This window comes from Gracilinanus agilis, chromosome 3 (assembly GCF_016433145.1).
Source record: "Gracilinanus agilis isolate LMUSP501 chromosome 3, AgileGrace, whole genome shotgun sequence".
NCBI classification, from domain to species: Eukaryota; Metazoa; Chordata; class Mammalia; order Didelphimorphia; family Didelphidae; genus Gracilinanus; species Gracilinanus agilis.
The window spans coordinates 595,272,362-595,296,754 of record NC_058132.1 but is presented as its reverse complement, the minus strand read 5'-3'; the positions used below and the strand labels follow the sequence as shown (position 1 = coordinate 595,296,754).

The window sequence follows — 24,393 nt, the reverse complement described above, 5'->3', positions numbered from 1 at the left end:
TTAGGGCATTATCTCTAGAAGGACATTTTAAAGAATCTGTTGTGTAGCACAGTTATTTCTAGGTTTTATCTTACAATCTTTCAAATAATTGGCAAACAGGCATAGTCAAAGTTAGTTTGTGTAAGAATATAAATTTAGAGGTTTGACTAAATATGAGAATTCTATAGTAATATTGTGGTTGCCAATTTAAAGATATTATAACAAGTCAAAATGACTTAGTAGTTTTATTTACAAGGAGGTGGAAAGAGTGAAAATGGAAAAAGGTAGCTAAAGAGACAGATTTTAGTAAGTCTTCTAGTTATTCTCCTGTGAAGTGAGACTCAGCCCCGCAGGGGCTTCCCATGTCAGGTGGTGTCTTTAGCTAGAGTTCCACCAACACAGCCTCCTCCAAAGCTGAAGCAGGGATTTCTGGAACCAATCTCTCCAGAAGCCAGGAAAGGAAGGCCAACTACTCACCCACCCAAGATGAACTCCAAAGGAGAAGATCCAAGAAGCAATCCAAGAGCCAAGGTCCCAAGTGAAGGTCGAAGTTTCTTTGGACAGGAAGTTCAGGACTTTTTATAGTCCTTTTTCTACATCCCTTCCTATCCTTTCCTCCACTTTGCGGGAACCAATTGCAGTCTTTCAATATGCCTAGCATTGCTGATTGATAGACAAAGAAAGTTTGATTCACTCTTCACATTTGGGTATTCTAAAATGCCCTTTATATGTTAGTACATATTTTTACATACTAAGCTATTAAAAATAATTATTCAGAATAATATTTTCAATTTCCCATGAAAATTTTTAAGAATTATCTTTAATTGCATGATAGTGTTTATATAGCACTTTAAGGTTTGCAAAGCACTTTACAAGTATTATTTCATTTGATAATAATAAAAATAGCTAACATTTATATAGCACCTACTGTATACCACACATCGTGTTAAACACTTCATAATTATTATCTCATTTGATCCTTACAACAACCCTGGAAGGTAAGTATTATTATTATCTTCATTTTTATAGTGGAGAAAACTGAGAGAGACAGAGGTCAAGTGACTTGCCCAGGGTCACACAGCTGATATTTGAGGCTGGATTTGAACTCAGATCTTTTTAATGCTAGGTTCAGTGCTCCATCCACTATACCGTCTAGCTTCTTCATATAAAGAAGAAACGTATTAGAACAGATGAGGGACAAATAAGGATGAGTTTGGAATCATTGAGAAAAGCATTTTCAATGAGTATATGCTGCTTCCATTGCAGTGAAAAAGAACTTGTTTAAGAAAGTTATTTGGATAAAAAGAGAAATCTAAACATTGGGTTGTTATAAGTAATTGAACATTTTATGTCAGAAGTTAGAGGCAGGGGGCAGCTAAGTGGTCCAGTGGATTGAGAGCCAGGTCTGGAGATGGCGGGAGAGTGGGGGGGAGTGTCCTGGGTTCATATTTGGCCTTCAACACTTCCTAGCTTTGTGATCCTGGGCAAGTCACTTAACTCCCATTGCCTAGCCCACTAATGACAAACCTATGGCATGCAGAACACTCTGTGGGCATACAGCTGCCCTCCCACCCCCATCTCCCTCAGTTTGTTACTAGAAAGGCAGAGGAACTTGGGCAGAGCTGCCCCCCCCCTTCCACCAGCCCAATGACATTGTTTCCCATCCCTGCCCCTCTGCCTAGCAGCCAATGGGAACACATGGGGGGAAGGTGGGCAGCTCATAGGCAGTAGAGCTAGAGGGGAGCAGAGCACTCTGGCCACTCCCCTCTCCTTCTCTACACTCACTGAGGACATTCCTCACTTCGCCTGCCCCTCTGTCCAGCAGCCCAATGAGAGCACTTCCTCCCTCTGCGGTGTGGGGTAAGCAGTGGGGACAGGGCACACCTGACACTTGGTGTGGAGGAAGGCACAGCACTTGGTCTGGGGGGCGGTCTGGGGCAGGGCCTGGCACTCCATCTCTAAAAGGTTCATCCCCACTGGCCTAGCCCTTACTGGAATTCTGCCTTGGAATCTGTGTATTCTAACATGGAAGGTAAAGGTTAAAAAAAAAAATGAGACGGTGTGGATTAGTAGAATGAATACTATCCTTGCTATCTGAAAAACCTGCATTCAGGTACCGCTGGTCAGATACTGGCTGTGTGACCCTGAGAAGGTTACTTTATCTCTAGTGAACCAAGCAACTTTCCAAGTAGAAGCTGCCAAACAGTTGCTGCTCTGCATTGGCAGGGGGTTTCCTCACTGGAAGTTCCATTTACCAATGAAATGAAAGTTCTGGATCCAAAAAAAAAAAAAAGAGTTAAAGTTAAGCATATGGTAATTAAAGAATCAAAATTTGAGACATCAATAAAGAATTTTCTGTATCTTAAAACTTATACAATACTCTTATTTTTTAAGTCTCAAGTACAGTTTGAAATGAAAGAATGGACAGAGCATTTATTAAGCACCTACTGTATGCAAAGTACTGTGCTGAGTGCTGAGAATACAAACAGAAAAGTGAGATAGACCTTGCCCTCAAGGAGCTCCCCTGGTAACCGGGAGATACCCATGAAAGTCTATGGTCCTTACAATGTAGCAGCAAAGCAAATAGGGATGCTGTTTAGATAATCATACGTGCATATATAGTTATTATAAGTTTATACATATATAATTTTTTTTATTTTAACAAGGGCAGCTATAGATGGATAGAGGGCTGGGCCTAGAGTCAAGAAGTCTCATCTTCATGAGTTCAAGTCTGGCCTTAGACACTTAGTAGCTATGTGACTCTGGGCAAGTCACTTAATTCTGTTTGCTTCAGTTTCTTCATGTGTAAAGTGAGCAGAACAAGTAAATGTCAGACCATTCCAATATCTTTGCTAAGAAACTCCAAATGCGGGTCATGAAGAGTCAGACATGACTAAACAACATTCATTTTAATAAAAATTTGAAGATCGTAAATTTATGTTGCCTGATTTTCATTTCAGAATCAGAGACTTCTTTCACCCAAAAGAACCCTCCTAATACAGCTCTCTTTCTAAATGAAAATGGCATGGATTTGGAACAAGCTGATGAACCAGTTCCTCGAAAACCTCGAAAGAGAACAAAGTGAGACTTGTGTACTCTGTGAATACTTGATGTTGTACTCTATTCCCAAACCATGGAATCTTGCTTATTACTAACAAATTCATATGTTTTTCCTCTCTAGGATAAGGATAGCCGTAAAACCAACCTAGTATTAAATTCAGAGAAATGGGCTCATAGCTACCAGTTTGATATTCCTAAAGAGTAGACCTGATATCACTCCCCTGCATATTTAGTTCCAGTGGCTCCCTGTTGCCTCAGACACTTAGTAGCTATATTACCCTGGGCAGGTCACTTAGCCCTATTTTCCTTAGTTTCTTCATCTGCAAAATGAGATGGAAAAGGAAATGGTGAACTTCTCCAGTATCTCTGCCAAGAAAACCCCAAGTGAGGTCATGAAGAGATGGATATGACTAAAATGACCGAATATCAACATTGCCTTTGTGATAACATATAAGTTCCTCTATTTGGCATTTAAACTTCAAAATCTGACTCCAAGCTATCCTGCTAGATTGATTAGATTATTTTCCATCACACCCTGTGCTCTAGCCAAATTACTTATTTTCCTGCTTACAGCAGTCCCTCTCCTCCCTGTATGCTTTCAGTCTCCTCTGGCTCTGGTAAGTTCTCTTTCCTCTTCACCAACTTCAAACACCTGATTGCCTTCAAGGATCCTTGAAGTGGCCTTTCCTGACAACTCCACCAACCTCAAGAATGCTGATTTTTATATTGACTTCTCTGTAGATGGCGGCTCCTTGAGGAGACAGATTTCCTCCTCGAGGAATGGAGGGCCCATCCTTGTTTCCAGTCATTCCTCCATCACTTAGTGCACTGCCTGGCACAGAGTAGTTAAGAGTGCTTGTTGATGGCTCAATAAGAACAGTTCACATTTACAAAGGAAGCTAATGAGGCATGGTCAGCCCGGGCCTGCCTGCAAAATAGACACATGCCAATCTGGCATGAGAGGGGGATGCTCCCAGGTGAGAAGGCCGCAGGCCCCAAAGGAAGTTCTGGGGCAAGGAAAGTCCAGAGAGTTAGGAGAAGACCTATCAGTAAGATGAAAGTATGGCCCTTGGTTTGGTATTATTAATGCACTGCTGTCCTACTGATCAGATATTGAAACAGAATTTTTAAAAATAAGAACTATAAAATTTCTACACATTAAACATTCACCTAACTGCATCTAGTTCTACATGTCCATTTTGGGGGGAAATAGTTTACTTTTCCAGCTCTCTTCTTATATAAGGGTTTAATAACTCTATTTGCATTCTCCTGCTACTGAATGATAGGAGAAGCCAGCCAGTGGGGCTGCATTATGCTAATGAACTAGGAATAGAAGAGGAAGACATCATTGCTGATGAACAAAACCACCCAGAACAGCAGCCTTCAGTATTCGCTGCACCCGTGGGTGTCAGCCAGCCTGTGGGAAAAGTATTTGTAGAAAAAAGCAGTAAGTATTTTGTTTAGATAACAAATTTTGTTAGACATTATCTGATGAGAGTAGAACATTAAATTAAGAACAGAGCATGCAGTTATAGTTTCCTTTTGTGAAATAAGTAGTTCTGATATATTTTGCATACTTAATAAAGCAGGGTTGAGGCTTGCTACCCAAAGTGTGGTTAACACCTCCATAATAGGCCACAGCCTATTTATAATGGTAAATCATGGATACGAAGTGGCAGTGAGGAATAAACAGGGAGGAAGGAGACAATTGGAAAAAGAGGTAGGTGAGGTAGGAGACAGCGTGGAGGGGTAGTAGAGTCTGATTTCCATGAAATCTAGAAGGATCCAGAGAAGGGGCTCCAGCATGGTGGGTGAGTGCCTGTGAAGTGTCTATGGACAAAGATAGACAAGAGTTAGGCAGGATGAGAAAGCCCAGGTGGCTTTTCCACCAATCTAGGGAAGAGAGGCAGTCAGTCATTGCTCCTCCAAAGTCTTCAAGAAGAAAGGGCTGCAGGGGGCAGCTGGGTAGCTCAGTGGATTGAGTCAAGCCTAGAGACAGGAGGTCCTAGGTTCAAATCTGACCTCAGACACTTCCCAGCTGTGTGATCCTGGGCAAGTCACTTGACCCCCAATGCCTACACTTACCACTCTTCTGCCTTGGAGCCAATACACAGTATTGACTTCAAGATGGAAGGTAAGGGTTTTAAAAAAAAAAGAAGAAAGGGCTGCAGCATTTATGAAATGCCTATAATATATAAAAAACCAATATATATCACAACCAACAGTTATTTACTAAGTGCCTTCAATGGGCCTGACTAAGCGCTATGTTAAGTGCACTGGATCTGATTTCTAAAAATTATTATTATTAACAACATTAATAGATCTTTGTTTACCACTTTAGGGGCTATATCTTTATTTTAAATATATGTATTTTAAACAATCTAAATATGAAGGGCCTTCTGAAACAGGTAGAAAAGTAGTAAATTAATTATGTTTCTGTGTTGTAGGACAGCAAAAATAACTGAATGCTTCATTTCATTGCTTATTGAAATTGTTATGTTTGTTACTAGGGAGATTCCAGGCTGCTGACAGATCTGAATTAATTAAAACCACAGAAAACATTGATATGTTAATGGATATAAAGCCTTCCTGGACGACCAGGGATGTTGCACTATCTGTGCACCGAGGCTTCAGGTAGCTGCATTGAATTTTTTCTTCAAAGAAATATTTAGTGAGTGTCAGTAACCAAAAAACTTAGTTTGCCTCTTTTAGCCTGTTCAAGATCTTTCACAATGTTGGCAATTTAAGTCTGTAGGTAGACAATTTTTCTTTTTTCTTTTTTTGACTTGAAAAATGTTAATTAATTAATTAATTTTGAGTATTTTTCCATGGCTACATGATTCACGTTCTTTCCCTCCTCTCCTCCCCACCGCCCCCCACCCCCAGCCAATGAGCAATTCAACTGGATTTTATATGTGTCATTGATCAAGACCTATTTCCATATTATTGATAGTTGCACTGGGGTGATTAGATAGAGTCTACATCCTAAATCATATCCCCATCGACCCATGTGATCAAGCAGTTGTTTTTCTTCTGTTCTTTCTCTGGATGTGAATAGCATTCTTTCTCATAAGTCCCTCAGAATTGTCCTGGGTCATTGCATTGCTGTTAGTAGCAAAGTCCATTACATTCGATTGTACCACAGTGTATCAGTCTCTGTGTACAATGTTCTCCTGGTTCTGCTCCTTTTGCTCTGCAACAATTCCTGGAGGTCATTCCAGTTCATATGGAATTCCTCCAATTCATTATTCATTATAGCACAATAGTATTCCATCACCAGCAGATACCACAATTTGTTCAGCCATTCCCCAATCAAAGGGCATCCCCCATTTTCCAATTTTTTTGCCACCAAAAGAGCATGGCTATAAATATTTTTGTGCAAGTCTTTATCCTTATTATTTCTTTGGGGTATAATCCAAGCAGTGATATGACTGGATCAAAAGGTAGACAGTCTTTTAAAGCCCTTTGGGCATAGTTCCAAATTGCCATCCAGAATAGTTGGAACAATTCACAACTCCACCAGCAATGCATTAATGTCCCAATTTTGCCACATCCCCTCCAATATTTATTACTTTTCTTTGCTGTCGTTAGCCAATCTTCTACGTGTGAAGTGATACTTCAGAGTTGTTTTGATTTGCATTTCTCTAATTATAAGAGATATAGAACACTTTTTCATGTGCTTTTGATTTCTTTATCTGGAAATTGCCTATTCACGTTCCTTGCCCATTTATCATTTGGAGAATGGCTTGATTTTTTTGTACAGTCGATTTAGCTCTTTACAAATCTGAGTAATTAAACCTGTCAGAGGTTTTCATTATAAAGATTTTCCCCCCACTTTGTTACTTCCCTTGTAATTTTGATTGCATTGGTTTTGTTTGTACAAAACCTTTTTAATTTAATGTAATAAAAATTATTTATTTTACATTTTGTAATATTTTCTAACTCATTCTTGGTCTTAAAATCTTTCCTTTCTCATAGATCTGACAGGTAAACTATTTCATGTTCACCTAATTTACTTACCTCAAGTCATTCACCCATTCCGAATTTATCTTGGTGTAGGGTGTGAGATGTTGATCTAAACCTAGTCTCTTCCATACTGTTTTCCAATTTTCCCAGCAGTTTTTGTCAAATAGTGGATTTTTTTCTCCAAAAGCTGGGCTCTTTGGGTTTATCATACACTGTTTTGTTGAGGTTATTTACCCCAAGTCTAGTCCACTGATCCTCCCTTCTGTCTCTTAAACAGTACCAAATTGTTTTGATGACTGCTGCTTTATAGTACAGTTTAATAATCTGGTACTGCTAGGCCACCTTCCTTCACATTATTTTTCATTATTTTCCTTGATATTCTTGATCTTTTGTTCTTCCAAATGAACTTTGTTATAGTTTTTCTAATTCAGTAAAAAAGTTTCTTGGTAGTTTGATAGGTATGGCACTAAAATAAGTAAATTAATTTGGGTAGGATTGTCATTTTTATTACGTTAGCTCATCCTACCCATGAGCAATTAATGTTTTTCCAATTGTTTAGATCTAGTTTTAATTGTGTGGAGTTTTGTAGTTGTGTACATATAATTCCTGTTTTTGTCTTGGCAGATAGATTCCTAAGTATTTATATTATCTCGGGTAATTTCAAATGGAATTTCTCTTTCTAACTCTTGCTGCCAGGATGTGTTGGAAATATATAGAAATGCTGATGATTTGTGTGGGTTTATTTTGTATTCTGCAACTTTGCTAAAGTTGTTGATTATTTCCACTATCTTTTTAGTTGATTCTTCCAGATTCTTTAAGTAGACTATATCATCTACAAAGAGTGATAGCTTGGTCTCCACGTTGCCTATTTTGATACCTTCATTTTTTTTTCTTCTCTAATTGCTACTGCTAGTGTTTCTAGTACAATGTTAAATAAATAATAGAGGTGATAATGGGCATCCTTGTTTCATGCCTGATCTTATTGGGAAGGCTTCTAATTTATCCCCATTGCATATGATGCTTGCTGATGGTTTTAAGTATATACTGTTTATTATTTTTAGGAAATGCCCTTTTATTCCTGTACTTTCTAGTGTTTTCAATAGGAATGGGTGTTGTATTATGTCAAAGGTTTTTTCTGCATCTTTTGAGAAAACCATGTGATTTTTGTTGGTTTGGTTGTTGATATGGTCAGTTATGTAGATGGTTTTCCTGATATTGAACCATGCTTGCATTCCTGGTATAAATCCCACCTGATCATAATAAATAACCCTTGTGATCCTTGCTGGAGTCTTTTTGCTAGTATTCTACTTTAAGATTTTTGCATCAGAGTTCATTAAGGAGATTGTTCTGTAGTTTTCTTTCTCTGTTTTTGATCTGCTTGGCTTTGGAATTAGTACCATATTTATTTCATAAAAAGAATTTGGTAGAATTCCTTCATTGCTTAGTATGTCAGATAGTTTGTATAGTATTAGGATTAGTTGTTCTTTGAATGTTTGATAGAATTCACTTGTGAATCCATCTGGTCCTGGGGATTTTTTCTTAGGGAGTTCTTTGATGGCTTGTTCAATTTCTTTTTTTGATATAGGATTATTTAAGTATTCTATTTCTTCTTCTGTTAATCTAGGCAATTTATATTTTTGTAAATATTCATCCATATCACCTAGATTTCTTTATTTATTGCCATATAAATTGGGCGAAATAATTTTTAATGATTGCCTTAATTTCCTCTTCATTAGAAGTGAGGTCTCTTTTTTCATCTTTGATACTATTAATTTGGTTTTCTTCTTTCCTTTTTTTAATTAGATTAACCAGTACTTTATTTTATTTGTTTTTTTCAAAGTACCAGCTTCTAGTCTTATTTATTAATTCAATAGTTCTTTCACTTTCACTTTTATTAATTTTATTAATTTCTCCTTTAATTTTTAGGATTTTGCCCCCTCCCCCCCAACAATTTTTCAATACTGGATTAGGATTAAATAAAGGTTGACACATTTAAAATAACAAAAATTCCTTTTGAATTTATTGGCCCTTCTAGGATAATTAAAATTCTTTTGAAAGTTATGGAATTCTTAATTATTATGGAAAAAAATGCATCTTTCCTTTTAAAAATACAGTTTTGTTTTTGTATATAGAGACAGGTACAAAGTCACAAGTCAGTCAACAAACACTTAGTAAGTGCTTACCACATGTGAGGCAATGTGCCAAGTGCTGAATTTACAAAGAAAGGCAAAAACATTGAGTTATTTCTTTCTGATGAATCACTTATAATAATTCTTTTCCCCCCATCTAGGATGATTGGTCTCTTTTCTAATGGCTTCCTTGCTGGCTATTCTGTGTGGAATCTTGTTGTAATTTATGTTCTAGCAGGAAAACAATTGTCTGATCTCTCCAACTTCCTGCAGCAATACAAGAGTTTAGCTTATCCTGCTCAGAGTCTTCTTTATCTGCTTTTGGCTATAAGCACAATTTCAGCTTTTGACAGGTAATAGATAAATTGTAGAACCACTGAAGTTTTCAATCATTAAGGGGCAATGTCATGGCTATAATGTTTTAGGGCCCCTGCTTTGATATTTAGGAAAATTGATTATTAAAAAATGATGCAATTTTTCATGTGATTTAAAAAACCACTTTTTGAGGGACAAGAATGGGAACAACAAAGAGTTTGGGGGGAAATTTTCTGTAACTTTAAGTAGGCTTTTAGAAATGAAAAGTAGTCCAAGGGCTTTGGCAAAGAGTAGAGACTAGTCAATATTTTATAGATATTTAAATTTGGAGAAGCTTCCTCTAAGACTTTAAATTGTCTTTTTGCCTTCTGGTGTTTCTAAGTCCCAAAATATGTTATCTGATACATATTTGTAGCTAAATAGTTTTCTGGTATTTAAAATAAAGGGGTCTATAAGGGCATGGGGGAGAGTATTAGGAAAATGTAAATGATACAGTGCTATGCACACTGTGGAAATATAATATTTATTAACTGAATTCAACATATGTAATAGTATTACAAGATCAAAATTATTTGTAGGACAGAGATTTTCTATAAGAATAGTTTTCTACTATGTTGTGACAATAGATTTTCATATTTCTAGGATTGATTTTGCTAAAACATCAGTAGCAATTCGAGGTTTTCTTGCCCTGGACCCAACAGCTTTGGCTTCTTTCTGTGAGTAAAAATTAAAGCAATACCATTTTTACCTATATAAAACTGAAACTGAATTTGTAATTCAGTACTAAGAAAATTTAGAATGTTCATGTTAAGCAGATATTATGTTACTTCTATTTGAAAGAAATCCTAACAATCTGGCAGGAATAAGCAATGCATGTATGTGAAATATATACATACGACAGTTATTTTATATATGTATACATATATTTGTACATATACATATAGAATTAAAATGTTCTTTGTGGTATCTTCAAGATACAAGTTAGCATAGTGGGTAAGGAGCTGACCTTTGAGTTAATAAGACCTGAGTTTAAGTACTGCCTCTGCCGTACATATTTATGATTACCCCCAGAATATCGCTTAATGTCACAGTGTCTTAGAAACCTGCAGGAACAGCAGAGAGTGAACCCCATGGCTCAAGGAACAAGGAGAAAGGGTCATAATTCACACTCACACAGGACCTTCTAAGACAGTGGTTCCCAAACTTTTTTGGCCTACCACCCCTTTTCTAGAAAAAATATTACTTAGCGCCCCCTGTCACATACTATCACCACCTTACAGTTATTCACTGCCCCTAAATGCACCTGTGGCCATCACCACTACCCTGGATCACTGCAGCACCCACCAGGGGTTGGTGGCGCCCACTTTAGGAATCACTGTTCTAAGAGGTGTATAGCTAGTTCCCTGTTAGGCCTCACCAGAGCCACAACATGAGTTAGGACCACTACAGCACCAGATAACCACCTCCAGAAATAGCAAGAAACAGAGAAAACCAGGGTACTACTTGAGTACCCTGGGCAAGAGCCATAGCAGGAAATAGTCAGCTCCCAAGTAGGTCATGCCAGAGCTATAAAGAACCCTAGATGAGTCCTGAAACCATCATCACAGAAAAAAAAATTGAACAGACCATCAAAGAATTCCATAAGAAAAAGGCCCCAGGGCTAGATGGATTCACAAGTGAATTCTACCAAAATTCAAAGAACAACTAACTCTAAAACTACATAAACTATTTGAAAAAATAAGGGGAAGACAGAATCCTTCCAAATTCTTTTGATGACACCAATATGATACTGCTACCTAAACCAGGAAGAGATAAAACAGAGAAAGAAAACTATAGACCCATTTCCCTAATGAACTTTGATGCAAACATTTTAAACAAAATACTGGCAAGGTTATTATAGCATTATATCACAAGCGTCCTTAAACCATGATTAGATAGGCTTTATAGCAGAAATGCAAGGATAGTTCAATATTAAGAAAACCATCAGTATAATTGACAATGTCAATAATAACACCAGCAGAGAATATATGATTATTTCAATTGATGCAAAAAAAGCATTTGACAGAATACAGCATCTATTCCTTATAAAATATTAGAAAATACAGTGCAATAAATGGAACCTTCCTTAGAGTGATAAATGACATCTATCTAAAATCAACTCTAATATTTTTATAAGAAACAGGTGTCTGAGGACAGTTGCCAAAAATTGTTTCTACATATAACTGAAAAAATGATATTGAATAATACATTAACTTAAAATCATTTGAGCTATATTTTATACTGTTAATAATTTTCCCCAGTGTACTTTGCTGCTCTTATCTTGTCTCTGAGCCAGCAGATGACAAGTGACAGAATCCATCTTTATACACCTACAACAGTTAATGGGAGCCTCTGGTAAGAATCATACTAATAATTTCTGTTATTGTAGAAATAATGTTATTAATTTTAAAGTTAATTTTAATATCGTTATTAATATTAATTTTTAAATAATATTCTTATTTTTTTTACTCCTAAATCCAAGAAAGCTTCATTTTTGCATAAGTAATGAAAGCAGTGAGAAGCAGTATAAAAGTAGAGAGTTGGTCTTAGAATCAGAAAAACTTGATTTCAAATCTTACTTGACACATATTAACTGTGTCATTTTGGGGCAAGTCATTTACTCTCTCTGCTCTTGGCATCTCTCTAAAACTATAGCTTACAGAACAGTTACTGATCTATACAAGTAGATGGAATTTCTATGCCAGGAGTTCTCTTCAAATTACAGGTCCAGACCAAAAAAAAAAATGTGGAATAGGATAGGTATGAGAAATTATCTTAACCGTAGTTGCTTATGCTTTTTATGATGAGTTATAAAAATGATGGTTCATAATTGGTTTGCTAGTTAATTACAATCATTTCATTATAATCACAGTTTTAATTACTATCTTTGTAGATGGGATGTTGCTGAAGAACCTCCCCTCATTAGGGTTTCTAAAAGTACACTGGTGGTATTTGGGAGTGGTAGCTTTATTTCAAAAGTTGAGTATGGACACTATGAAAAAAATCCCAGACATTTAGGGAATCAAGCTGTTAAACTTGGCCCCTGCAATCATAGGGCCAGGTTTCACTATGTCTAACCAAGTTGATTCAATGCTTCAAGTTTAAAACTGAACTGAAATTAAATACTCATAACCTATATATAACAGTAAACAAAAAGATGTTTACTTAGTAATAATAGCAGTTCATTCAGAGTAAGGAAGAAATTTTGATCCAGTAGATAGCCTTGATTCAGCTCTGTGAATTTCTCGTGTGCTAATATCATTTTGCTGGTCTGTGGTCATAAGACTGATGAAGGAGCTCCAGTGTCACTTATCAGCTTCCTTTGTTCTTAAGTCACAAATAAGCTACGTTAATAGCCCAAGCCTTAGTCCCCTGAACCAATTAAATCTCGACAATTTCGAGAAAAAAACCTAGCCAAACTTGCATAGGATGGAGTGTCTTGATATTGTTCCCACTACACCTTCCCTTCCTAGCTTAATTTTTTGATTAAGCAGTTCTAAAATGATATCTTTTATTTCCTAGTCATTCTTCTGAATTCCAGTCTAGCATCACCAATTGCTACTGAACATTTTGAATTGGATGTCATGAAAGTGTCTCAAACTGAATATAGCGAGAACAGAACTCATTTTCTTTTAACTGAAACCTCCACACCTCTTCTTTACTTCCCTATTTTAGTTAGGTTGCTTCTAATCACTCACATTTGAAACTGTAGAGTCATATTAGACTTCTCACTTTATCTCATCACACATATTTAATCACTTGCCAAATTTGTCAATTCTTCCTTCACGTTGTCTTTTTCATTTGTCCCCATCTCTGTACACAGAGTTCAAGTTCTCATCGCCTCTCACCAGCATTACTGCAGTTACCCCATAATTGATCTTTCTACCTCAGGTCTTTTTCTGTTCCAATATATCTTCCATATAACTGCCATATAAAGTGATCTTACTAAGCACAAATCTGACCACATCATTTCTCTCTTCCAATATCTTTGTCTTACATCTAGGATTAATCAGTCAACAAATGATCTCAGCCCTCATGGTGATAACCTTTGAACAGGGAAGAAAGCACATACATTTATAAGTATATTCAGAATATATGGATGAAATTAATAAAAGGTAGTTTTGAGAAGTAGGGAACTAGTTCGCTGGTAGCAACAATAAAGACTTCATGTAGAAGATTGTGCTTGAAGTAGAATCTTGAAGGAAACCAAGAGATGAAAGCAGGGAAGGGATCATATTCAAATTCCTGTTTTTAAAGCCCTTCACAACCACAAGCTCTAACCCACCTTTTCAGGCTTACTATACATACATATACCTCTTCCTACACTCTTCGGTCTTCAAAAGATACGGGCTCAATATCCACTTCTAACATATATGGTCATATGACCTTTAGTGTCCCAGAAAACTCTTTTTTAAGATCATATGACACACAATAGTTTCCTAGTTGCATTGGGAGAGATAATTTTCTTGTCAGGAGTTTCCTACACTAATGAAATCACAAGTCCAGACCCAATTGAGCCTCCCTACCCAAAGATGAACCTATACTTAATTTCTTCTGTTTTATTTTTTGTGTTGATTTGCACCAAACATTGTTGGTTTAAGTTTATAAGAATGTTTGCATGTACAAAAATAAAGTCAGTTCCAAGAAGTGTCTTCATCTTTTTAGGATAGCAGGTACAGAAGAACAAATTCTCCATCCCTGGATTGTGGTGAACTTGGTTGTGACTCTTCTGGTTGGACTATCTTGGCTTTTCTTATCGTATAGACCAGAGAAGGATCTCAGTGAAGGTATGAAAACACATTATCAGTATAGGAAAATACCATTAGATACTTTCATAACTATTGTTTTTAAATTTTTAATGGGCATAATTTTCCCAATTAGGACGAATTCTAAACCTGAGGATTCACCATCATCAGTTCATTGGTTTAAGAAACAAAATATAGCAGCTGAAGTCTCAATGTAGCTTCTGCTGCATGCAAAAGTCCTTAGTTCCCCTCATCACAGTCATTATTATAATTAAATTGTGAGCTCTTTCAGGGCAAGGGCTGCCTTTTGCCTTTCTTTATATCTCTAGCACTTGGCAAAGCACCTGGCATATAACAGGTGCTTAATAAATACTTACCAACTGACCATTTAGCACATATTTTATTGTTAAATTACATATCCATAAATAATAAATATTGTTGTTACAAATATATAACTAATATAATATATCCTTAATATGTAATAAAACATTAAAATATATGTAATAATTATAATAATAAATAATAAATACTGACTATATTATGTACAAGTCATTGTGCTAGAGTGTTCAGTGTAAAGGAATAGAGGATGTGGCCTAGCCCTCAAAAAGCATAATGTGTCAACACTTAAAAAGTTAAGCCAGCAGTTAAAAATAATTCCACTGGGTTATACATGTATTATCACTCAATGCCTATTTCCATATTATTAATTTTCATAATAATCTTTTAAAGACCAAAACCCCACATCTAATACTCATATAAACAAGTGAAAAATCAAATGTTTTCCTTCTGTGTTTCTATTCCCACAAGAACTTTAATTTTCAACAAATATTCAACAAGCATTTATAAAGTCCCTCCTACATGAAGAATACTATGCTGTGTGCTCAAGAAGATACATATTTTATGGCATGGTCCCTGCCCTCATGGAGGTTATCAACTTGTAGTTGGAGATAAAGCAATACAAATAATGATAATACAAAATACTTTTTGCATGCATTAGAGAGTCACAAAATAAAGCACAGCTCATGTTTCTCTGGAGGAAGAAGATGAGTATTGTTTTCAATAAATTTATGACTTCTAGGACAAAAAGTTAAAAACTTCCAATCAGCAGTTGTTAACTTAGAACAGGGAATCAGAAAAAAAATTTCAGCTAAATAGGTAGATATGAGAATTGGCTACATAAAGATGATAATTGAAGATGTGGGAGCTGATGAGGTCACCAGAAGATAATATAAGTGGGGTGGGGAGGAAGAGAGAGAGAGAAGAGAGATAGAGAAGAGGACCTTACACAGGATTTGGAATATAGTCATGTGATGATAATGATTTAGCAAAGGTGATTAAGAAATATGTAAGGGGGGGGGGCAGCTGGGTAGTTCAGTGGATTGAGAGCCAGGCCTAGAGATGGGAGGTCCTAGGTTCAAATCTGGCCTCAGACACGGCCTAGCCATATGACCCTGGGCAAGTCACTTGACCCTCATTGCCTCGCCCTTACCACTCTTCTGCCTTGGAGCTAACACATAGTATTGACTCCAAGATGGAAGTAAGGGTTTAAAAAATATATATGTAGGAGGGGAACCAAGACAGTGCAATATCACAACCAACCACCACCACCACAAAAAAATCAAGGGGGAAAAAGATAAAAAAGCATTCAGGAAGGGAAGATTATCAAGTGTCAGATGTATTATAGAGGAATAAGTCAATCTTTAATCTTTAGGTTAAAAGGAGGGATAAAAGTGAGGTAGGTATTAGGAGGAGGAATGAAGGGGATAGCTGAATGTAGGGAAGGAATGAATGAGGTGGTATATTGGATGGTGAGGGAATAGGTGGGGTATTCGGGAGAGGCAGCTTAAAACAGGCTAGAGGCTGAGGCTAGAGACAGAGGATACTGGGGGAGATAGGCTGAACCCTTCAAGGTGAGGAAAGGTATCTCTATAGATACAAAGTAGTTGGGCCAGTCAGAAATATTTTAAATCTGGCTGGAGTGCTTCTCTTGTCTGTTTCTAAAGTCCCTTGAGGGAGGAGTCAAAGGGCTCCTCCCTGCCAGTCAAACTGATGGCAGGAGGAAGTCTCAGGTAAAGACTTCCTGCCAAGATGGATGCCCGCAGTTCCTTCAAGAAATAAAATGAGTCCTTCCCTCTTCAGCCCTTGCCTTAATTTCAACACAATGATTCACCATAGGGTTTGAATAGGTAACAAAGGGATTTATTAATACGTTATTCAGAAGGAGAGAGGGGTTTAGGGTTTTGTAACAACTAGGGAGAAAGCTGCAGGTGGGGGAAGGTTCATAGGAGGGTTAGACTGAGAGAGAGCCTGCTCTCCCAATCAGGAAGATTTGATTGTCTTAAAGTATTTGCTAGATCAATACAGTAAGGGATAGCTTGATTTAAAGATGTCCTACTTGCCTATAGAAAACTAAACCCATAAATGTCTAATCACCAAAACCAAACCACCCTTCCTCCCAGAGCCTAAAGGAAAATTCAGGGAAAATAACAGGGAAGTAATGTGGAGAAGGTCAGAGAGAGGTCCAGAGAAATCAACTAGGTTCAAATTATCCAGAGACAAAAGCACAGGCCAAGCCAAGCTGAAAGCCAAAAGCAGAGCCTCAGTTGGAACGTCAGCTCTCTTCAAGCCTCAGACTCCAACTCACTTTCTGTCAAGATTCTAAGACTTCTAACTGCCAGGAAGTTTACAGTTGACTCTTGGAAGAGCAAAAGCCTCTGTTGCATCTTTGCATTATAGTCTGCTCATTTGTCTTTCGAAAATTTGCACCTTGCAACATTTTGGTTGCTAAGATCTAAAGGGTTACTACTCTTATTCTAAGCTAAATTCTAACTATGCTTTTATCCCTAGGTTTTGCAAAATAAGAAAAGGGTTACTATCTCCTAAACTTTGCTAAGACTAATTTAAGCTAAACTAAGACGGGTTATAGGAAAGGCATAGGAAAGAAATGGGGATTTGAGTTTTGCAAAAATTTTTGAACAGAAAGGAAAAGTAGATTAAATGCAAACATTCACAAACAGTCTTAAAGCTAACATTTGCTAATTAAACAAAGTAATAAATTCTATCTATGTATCTATCTAATTTCATGAACTAACAACAAAAGTATCAACTAAGAAAATTTCTGCCATCTAAGCTTCTAAATTCTAATTCACTTTCTTAAGTTAGTATATGAGCATGTTAGTACACTTATGCCTATGTTAGAAACATTAGGAAGAATAGGTAAGACTAATATTATTTGTAAGTCTTTTGGTTAAACTATAGACTTAAGCTATGTATAATATTTACAAAGAAAGTTTAGAAATTCTGTCCCTATTCTAACTTATGAAACTAACTAAGTGTCCCTGTGTGTTAGTAAAACTTATTGCTAAGGGTTAGTAAGCAAACATTTACATATTTACATTTTTTACAAGAAATGTCAGGTGATTTGAGTAGAAGTTGTCTGAACCCAAGAAAGAGGAAAACTCTATGCTAAGGCAGACAAACTTCTCTCTCAAGTGTGAGTTTATGTTTCATATGTGAAGTCAGAAAATGTTCTATGTATTGTCTGGTGTGACCTATCCGTGTAATGAAGTGTTACATACTTACTCCACCAGAATTCTTCTGCAATTTGCATGTACTGTGTGGATGGAATCTAAAGTGTTGGATGCAGTGAGAATTCTGTTGGGTGTTATGTTTTTCAAATGCATGGGTCCATCACTGATCCGATGCTCCTCTTCACAGTGTGGTTGTTCCATACACCGATTGTGTATTCAGTCACGGGTGTCTTTTTTCAGTAGTCTGGTCACGGATGTCTTTTGTAGTCCTCAGGTCTTTGTGATGACCTGTGAGTCGGCAACGCTTCACTTGTGTCATTTGATGTTATCCCGCGCTTGTCAACTTGCACTGGAATTGATGTTCTGTTGTGTTGACTTGTGTCAGGAACAAAGTTCAAATGTCCATTTAGTGTGATTAATCTTTTCTTCTTTCTTTCTTTGCGGTTTAATAAAGATGATTACAGGTAATAAAAGAGTTCATGATAAAGTCTTTTGTGCTTTCATTTATTCGTCGATGTCAGTGTCTAGGTCTTGGATTGATTGCAAATCAAATGTTGTGTCTTCTGCTGTTGATTCTTTTTCATTGTCATAATGGTTTATGGATGATTCTTTTAAGTTGTAATTGGGTTTGGGATAATCATTTGGGTGTAAAATTTGGTGTAATATATGATTGTTCACTGGTTCTTGGTCTAATTCTGGTTCTGATTCATGTTCTGATTGTTGTTCTGATTGCTGCTCTGGTTCTGTGGTCTCATGTATAGGCTGTGGAGTTTCTGTGGACTTATTTGATTGTTTGGTTGGTGCTAATTGATCTTTGTGCTGTATAATAACTAGGTCTTGTGCTTGTTGTTGAGACATGTCTTTTGCCGGCTTGACATGAGTGACATGGAACCAAGGATCCCTTCCTTTAACTTTTATTGCACTAGGAGTTGTTAAAATTATCAGGGATGGACCTTGCCACTTGGGTTCTAACACAGACTTCCTAGTGAAGTTTCTGATGTAAACATAATATCCAGGTTGGAAGTTGTGTAGTCTACAATCAAAGGGTACTCTTTGATGTATCAAGCTTATTTTATGAAGTTGGTTTAAGCATTGCTTGAGTAATTTAATGTACTCATAGAGTTTGCATTCCATACCCAGATGTGATAATTTGTGAATGCTTTGAGGTGACTTGCCATGGAAAGGTGGATGGCCATACAGTATTTCAAATGGTGATAAGTGTGTAATGCTGTTGGGTTGGCATCTGAGGTGGAATAGTGCCAACGGTAAAGCATCAGGCTATTTCATGAGATTCTGCACAGATTTTGGCTGCTAGTCTTCAAAGATCTATTCACTTGTCCAGTCTGTCCACTGGACTGTGGTCTGTATATCCAGTGAAGATGTTGTTTGACTCCTAAGGTCTCATAAACTAGCTAAAATCTTATTAGTGAAGTGGGATCCAGAATCTGAAGCAATATGTAAAGGAATAGAGAATCTGGGTATTAATTCTCTCAGTAAGACTTTCTCAACAAACGCTGAAGTGTTACGTTTGGCTGGGAAAGCTTCTGGCCACTTAGTTAAACTATCCACTATCACTAATGCATATCTGTAACCTTGACTCCTTAGCATAGTGATGTAATCAATTTGTAAGCATTCGAATGGTGTATAGGCTAATGGTTTGCCTCCCAGACTGTGGACTTTTGTAATTGTCTGGTTGAATTGCATACAAATTCTGCACCTCTGTGAAACTCTCATAGCAACTTCATATATGCCCCTTGCATTCCAATACCTATTTATGGAATCTGCCATGCCCAGACTTCCATAATGCCCTTTTTGGTGTAATGCATTGCAAAAGGTGAAATACAGGGATCTAGGCAACATAGGTTTTCCATTTGCCCCCAGCCAAACTCCATTAGTTAAGTATGCACTATGATATTTCTTCCAATTCTTCACTTCCTTTGGGGAGTATGCATTTTTGAGATCATCTTCCTCCACCAAAGATAAGTTCAGAATTTTACTTGGTCCATACCTCGCTGCGAATTTGGCTGTGATATCTGCATGTTTGTTTCCTGATTCCACTGGCCTTTGGATTTTAGTGTGAGACTTGTAATGAATGACAGACACTCGAGCTGGTAATTGGATTGCATCCAACAACTGATTAATTCAATTTCCATATGCTATTTGTTTGCCGTTGGATGTAATGAAGCCTCGATTTTTCCAGAGTTCATCAGAATGATGCACAACTCCAAAAGCATAATGAGAATCGGTAAAAATGTTTGCTTTGCGATTTTCAGCAAGCTTCAGAGCATGTATCAATCCAACTAATTCTGCTCCTTGAGCACTCATGGTGGGTGGTAATGCTGAGTACCAAAGGGTTTCAGAGGCTGTCACTACAGCTGCTCTGGTATATCTCTGATTGTCTACTATGTATGACGATCCATCTGTGAATAAGGTCAAATCAGGGGTTTTCATGGGCTTGTCGTCTAAATCTGCCCTAGTTTTATAAAAGCACAATGTTAAGTGCATCTTCACAGATGTGTAGACTTTTTCCCTCCAGAGGTAATTCTGGGATCAGAGTTGCAGGATTTAAGTTTTTGCACCGGTGAAAAGTTATGTTTTCATTAGCCAACAAGATTGCTTGGTATTGTGATAGTCTTTGGGAGGTGAATGCTTGTAGTGTGGTGTTTCTTAAAGTAGATTCCACCTGGTGTGGAGAAAATACTTTCAGTTCACCCCCTAATACCAAGGAAGATGCTTTTCAAATCATGATGGCAACAGCAACAATAGCTCTTAAACAGCTTGGCATACCACAGATTACTGAATCTAATTTCGAGCTATAATAGGCAACTGGTCTTAGGGTATTCCCGAATGATTGTGTAAGAACACTAGAGGCTATCCCTTTATCCTCCTGGATGTCAAGGAGGAATGGATTATCGTGATTAGGGATACCTAGGACTGGTGCTGATAGAGTGAGTGATTTTAATTTCTCTATAGCATGGAAATGGTCTTTTGATAGTTTTAACAGTTCTGGAACTTCCTTCCTGGTTAGCTCTATCAGAGGTTTTGCGATGAGAGCATAACCTAGAATCCAGTTTCTATAGAGGCTCATTACTCCTATAATTGCCCTGAGCTGCCTCTTGGTCTTAGGCAAGCTCAAATTCTGTATATTTTGTGTCCTCTTTTGGGAAATCCTTCTGGAGCCTTTTTCTAGGATGAATCCTAAATAATTTACTTTTTTCTTCACAAATTGAAGTTTTGTTTTGGAAATCTTATGGCCCCTTTTGCCTAGCTCTTTGATTAAGTGTATACTGTCAGTATAAAAGACTTCAGCAGATGGTGACATTAGCAGGATGTCATCAACATAATGTACCATTTTGCTGTCTTGGAAAGTGATCAACTCAAGGGTCTCTCTGTAGGATTTGACAGAAGACCGAAAGCTGAAAAACCCTGGGGCAAATGGGTCCATTGGATAGATTTGCCTTCCTATGTGAAAGCAAACAGCTTCTGGCTGTCTCTGTGCAGGGGAACAGAGAAGTACACAGAGCTCAGGTCCAGAATAGTAAACCAAGCAGCTTTGGGTAGTATTGCTGCTATGATTTGTGATGGATTTGGTACCACGGCATAGGTCTTTAGTACATGGTCGTTAATTGCTCTGAGATCTTGTACTAAACACCATTGAGTTTTCCAATCAGGAGATAGTCTGGCTTTCTTTAATGGCATGATTGGTGTGTTATATTGTGAATATATTGTGAAAAGAAATCAAGAAGGATGAGGGTGATGAAAAAGAATTGAATTGGCAATTGTTGGTAAAGTACTGTTGGTAGAAACAATTCCCCCCAAATTCACTAAACTGCACGGAACCATTTGAACCACTATTAGGTATATACCCTATAAAGGTTAAAGATGAAGGCAAAGGACCCATTTATATATAGAACTATTTACACACACATTGTTGAGACATATATTTTCAGATATGACTAATATTGTTTATTTAGTTTTCTTAACTGTATTTATTCATTACAAAGGAGGATGTCAGTTTTAGGAGGAAGGGCAGATTGTGAGTTAAAAGATATTCAGAAGAGATAAGGAATTTCACAAGGAGACATAGAGAAGCAGCATTTTTGTTGCTATGCTAATAAATTTGATATATGCTTTCTTGAAAATCCAACTATAAATAAAGGCTCCAAGAAGCTGTGGTATGCACAGCAGCCACACCTCAGTAAAACTGATTCAGCAAATAGGGTAAACTAGGTTGAGGGTAACTGACAGGCCTCAAATGTGTCACTGAGTGAATGAGAATGATTTGTTCGAACAGGTAAGGAAGGTGGCTGAAGCAGGCTCTGTGGAGTGCTTGGATCTTGGTTAGACATCAAAGATGCCAAAGTCATCCACTGCATCCTGGGCCGTCACCAGTTGTCCTCACTTTGTCTTGCCACTGGATTTAGCTGACTGGAAGAGAGAATGAGGCTAATAACTTTGTGCAACTCTTCCTTGTTTAAATCCAATTCATGTGCTATGTCATGAGTCCTTTTTGAAAAGAAAGGAAAAACAATAACAGAGATTCACATTTCCATACACAATCTTCTTTTAATGCTTTTTAAAATATTAGAATGCTTATTAATATTTATTAAACTCTTAAAAGAAAAGGAGATCATTGGTAACTTTGGAGAGAGTAGTTCCAATTAAATGATGAGAAGTCAGTTTGCAAAGGTATGAGGAATAAGAAGAGAGGAAAAAAATTGGAGGCAATTCAAGGAGGTAGATTTTTTAAAAAAGAAGTTTATGAAAGGGAGGATGACAGTTCAAGGGGATGAAAAGGCCAAATAAAAGCTGTTGGTTTTTTTCTGGTTTGTTTTTTTTTGTGTGTGTGTGTGTGTGTGTGTGTGTGTGTATGGTTTTTTTTTAAGATGTGAGATAGCTGGGCATATTTATAGGCCAGTAGAGGGAAGCCAGTGGAGAGTAAAGATTAGATGTAGGATAATCATGGATGTGGTCTACCATATGGGATGGAATCAAAGGTTCTTTAAACCTTCCAAAATTGTTCATTTTGTAATGGTGTTATACTTGGATTACTGAGAATTCCTTACTGTATTGGAGTTTTCTGTTATTTCATCATGTAAACAATATTCAAGATGGTTACTTATAACCAAATATGCATAAATAATTATTAGGATTGGGCAACAATTTTAAATATTTGTCCATCTTTTTTTTCCCCTCAGAATTGATGTTTTCTTCTGATGTTCAAGAATATCCTGATGTGGATAAAGAAACCAAATCTCCTTCATGATGTTAAAAAAAATCTATCTTTAAAACTAGTACAGTATTTTTAATGTTCCAATTGTGACATATAATCCTTTTTAAAAATGTATTTTTATAAGATGTTTGCAAATGTATCTAATATTACTTTGATTATAAAAACTTGTTCTCCAAGATTATGAAAAATATTTAACTTTTGTACCTTGTTTACAATGATCAATTTCTGTGGCATTTATTATCTCAGTGTGGGTAGAAACCTGTAGGGGAAAGTCTTTTATTCTTTTTGTCCTTTCCTGTTTTTTGAAATTATATTGGCATATGTAGTATTTATTTCATGTGACATTGCAAATGCTAGATAACACTAATAAGAAAGAAGCCATAACGATTTAGCATTGCAATGATTTATATGCTGAATTTAAGCACAAATTCAGGAAATAGAAGATCTATGTACTGTAAAAATCCTTTTCTGAATTTGTCTAAATTTAAAATTCAAATTTTCCTTGTTGGAAAACTGCATGTGAATTATATATAATAATTTCTTTTTTAAGAATTATTAATTTGGGAGGCTTTTTTATTCAGCTCTTCTCCTCCCCCTACCATAGAAGGCATCGTCCAGCAAAATATGTAAATTATGTCTTTGGTGTTTCTACTTCTTAGTTCATTCTCTAGAAGTGAACATTCAAAAGTTATTCTTCAGATATAAAATCTATAGCTGTATATAATGTTCTCTTGGTTCTACTCATTTAACTACAATAATTTTTAATGTAATGGCTTATTTTATGATAATAAAAAGGAATTGTCATTTGGCAAATTTCATAATTTGACTCATTTCTTATAATTATTTTATTATATTATTCATGATCAACTACGGATGTAAAGGGTTATATAGCCACATGTTTGGTAGGGAAAAAAACTGCGCCCCATGCCCCCTTCATCAAACTTCTCTGCCAAAACCTTGTGTGGAAAGGATGCCAGCTTTGGGAAAGGACAGTCCAGAGAAGCCAGAAAGGAGTAAGAGATAACAAGTCAAGCTGAAAGAGGAAGAGAGTTTTTCAAATGTATCTTTTCTGTTCCAAGCTAAAAACTGTTATGATAGTCACGGGTTTTTGATCATGGAAGTTTTTAGGGATACCTAATGTCAAAAATGACATGCTCAAGATTGGGAAAGTCACAGTTGGCTGAGAGGAGGAAAATCTTGTGTTAATACTATTACAAAAAGTCTGTGCTTGTATGTAGATGGTGAGAGACATTTTGTCCCAAGCCTGAGCACTAGTCTGGTGTGGGCAGTGTCCTTTTTCCTTCCTTTCCCTTTCTGCCCCCCTTCCCTGCCATTTAGTTCCAATAAAGCCGAATGTGTCTGCATTCTATCTGGCTTCCTTCCCTTCTTAGAGTGAT

General features: G+C 36.8%; 1 protein-coding gene across 1 annotated transcript in view; it reads left to right on the top strand.

The window, feature by feature from the left end:
* Positions 1-23,766, top strand: part of TMEM237 (transmembrane protein 237) — a 31,037-nt gene extending 7,271 nt beyond the window's left edge. Inside the window, exons 6-13 of the mRNA XM_044667459.1 lie at positions 2,940-3,060; positions 4,326-4,486; positions 5,550-5,673; positions 9,296-9,487; positions 10,092-10,165; positions 11,750-11,843; positions 14,154-14,275; positions 22,962-23,766. Of these exons, the coding sequence (XP_044523394.1) occupies positions 2,940-3,060; positions 4,326-4,486; positions 5,550-5,673; positions 9,296-9,487; positions 10,092-10,165; positions 11,750-11,843; positions 14,154-14,275; positions 22,962-23,029 (956 nt within the window). The 3' untranslated portion in view covers positions 23,030-23,766. The remainder of the gene's footprint in view (positions 1-2,939; positions 3,061-4,325; positions 4,487-5,549; positions 5,674-9,295; positions 9,488-10,091; positions 10,166-11,749; positions 11,844-14,153; positions 14,276-22,961) is intronic.
* The last annotated feature ends 627 nt before the right edge of the window (positions 23,767-24,393 follow it).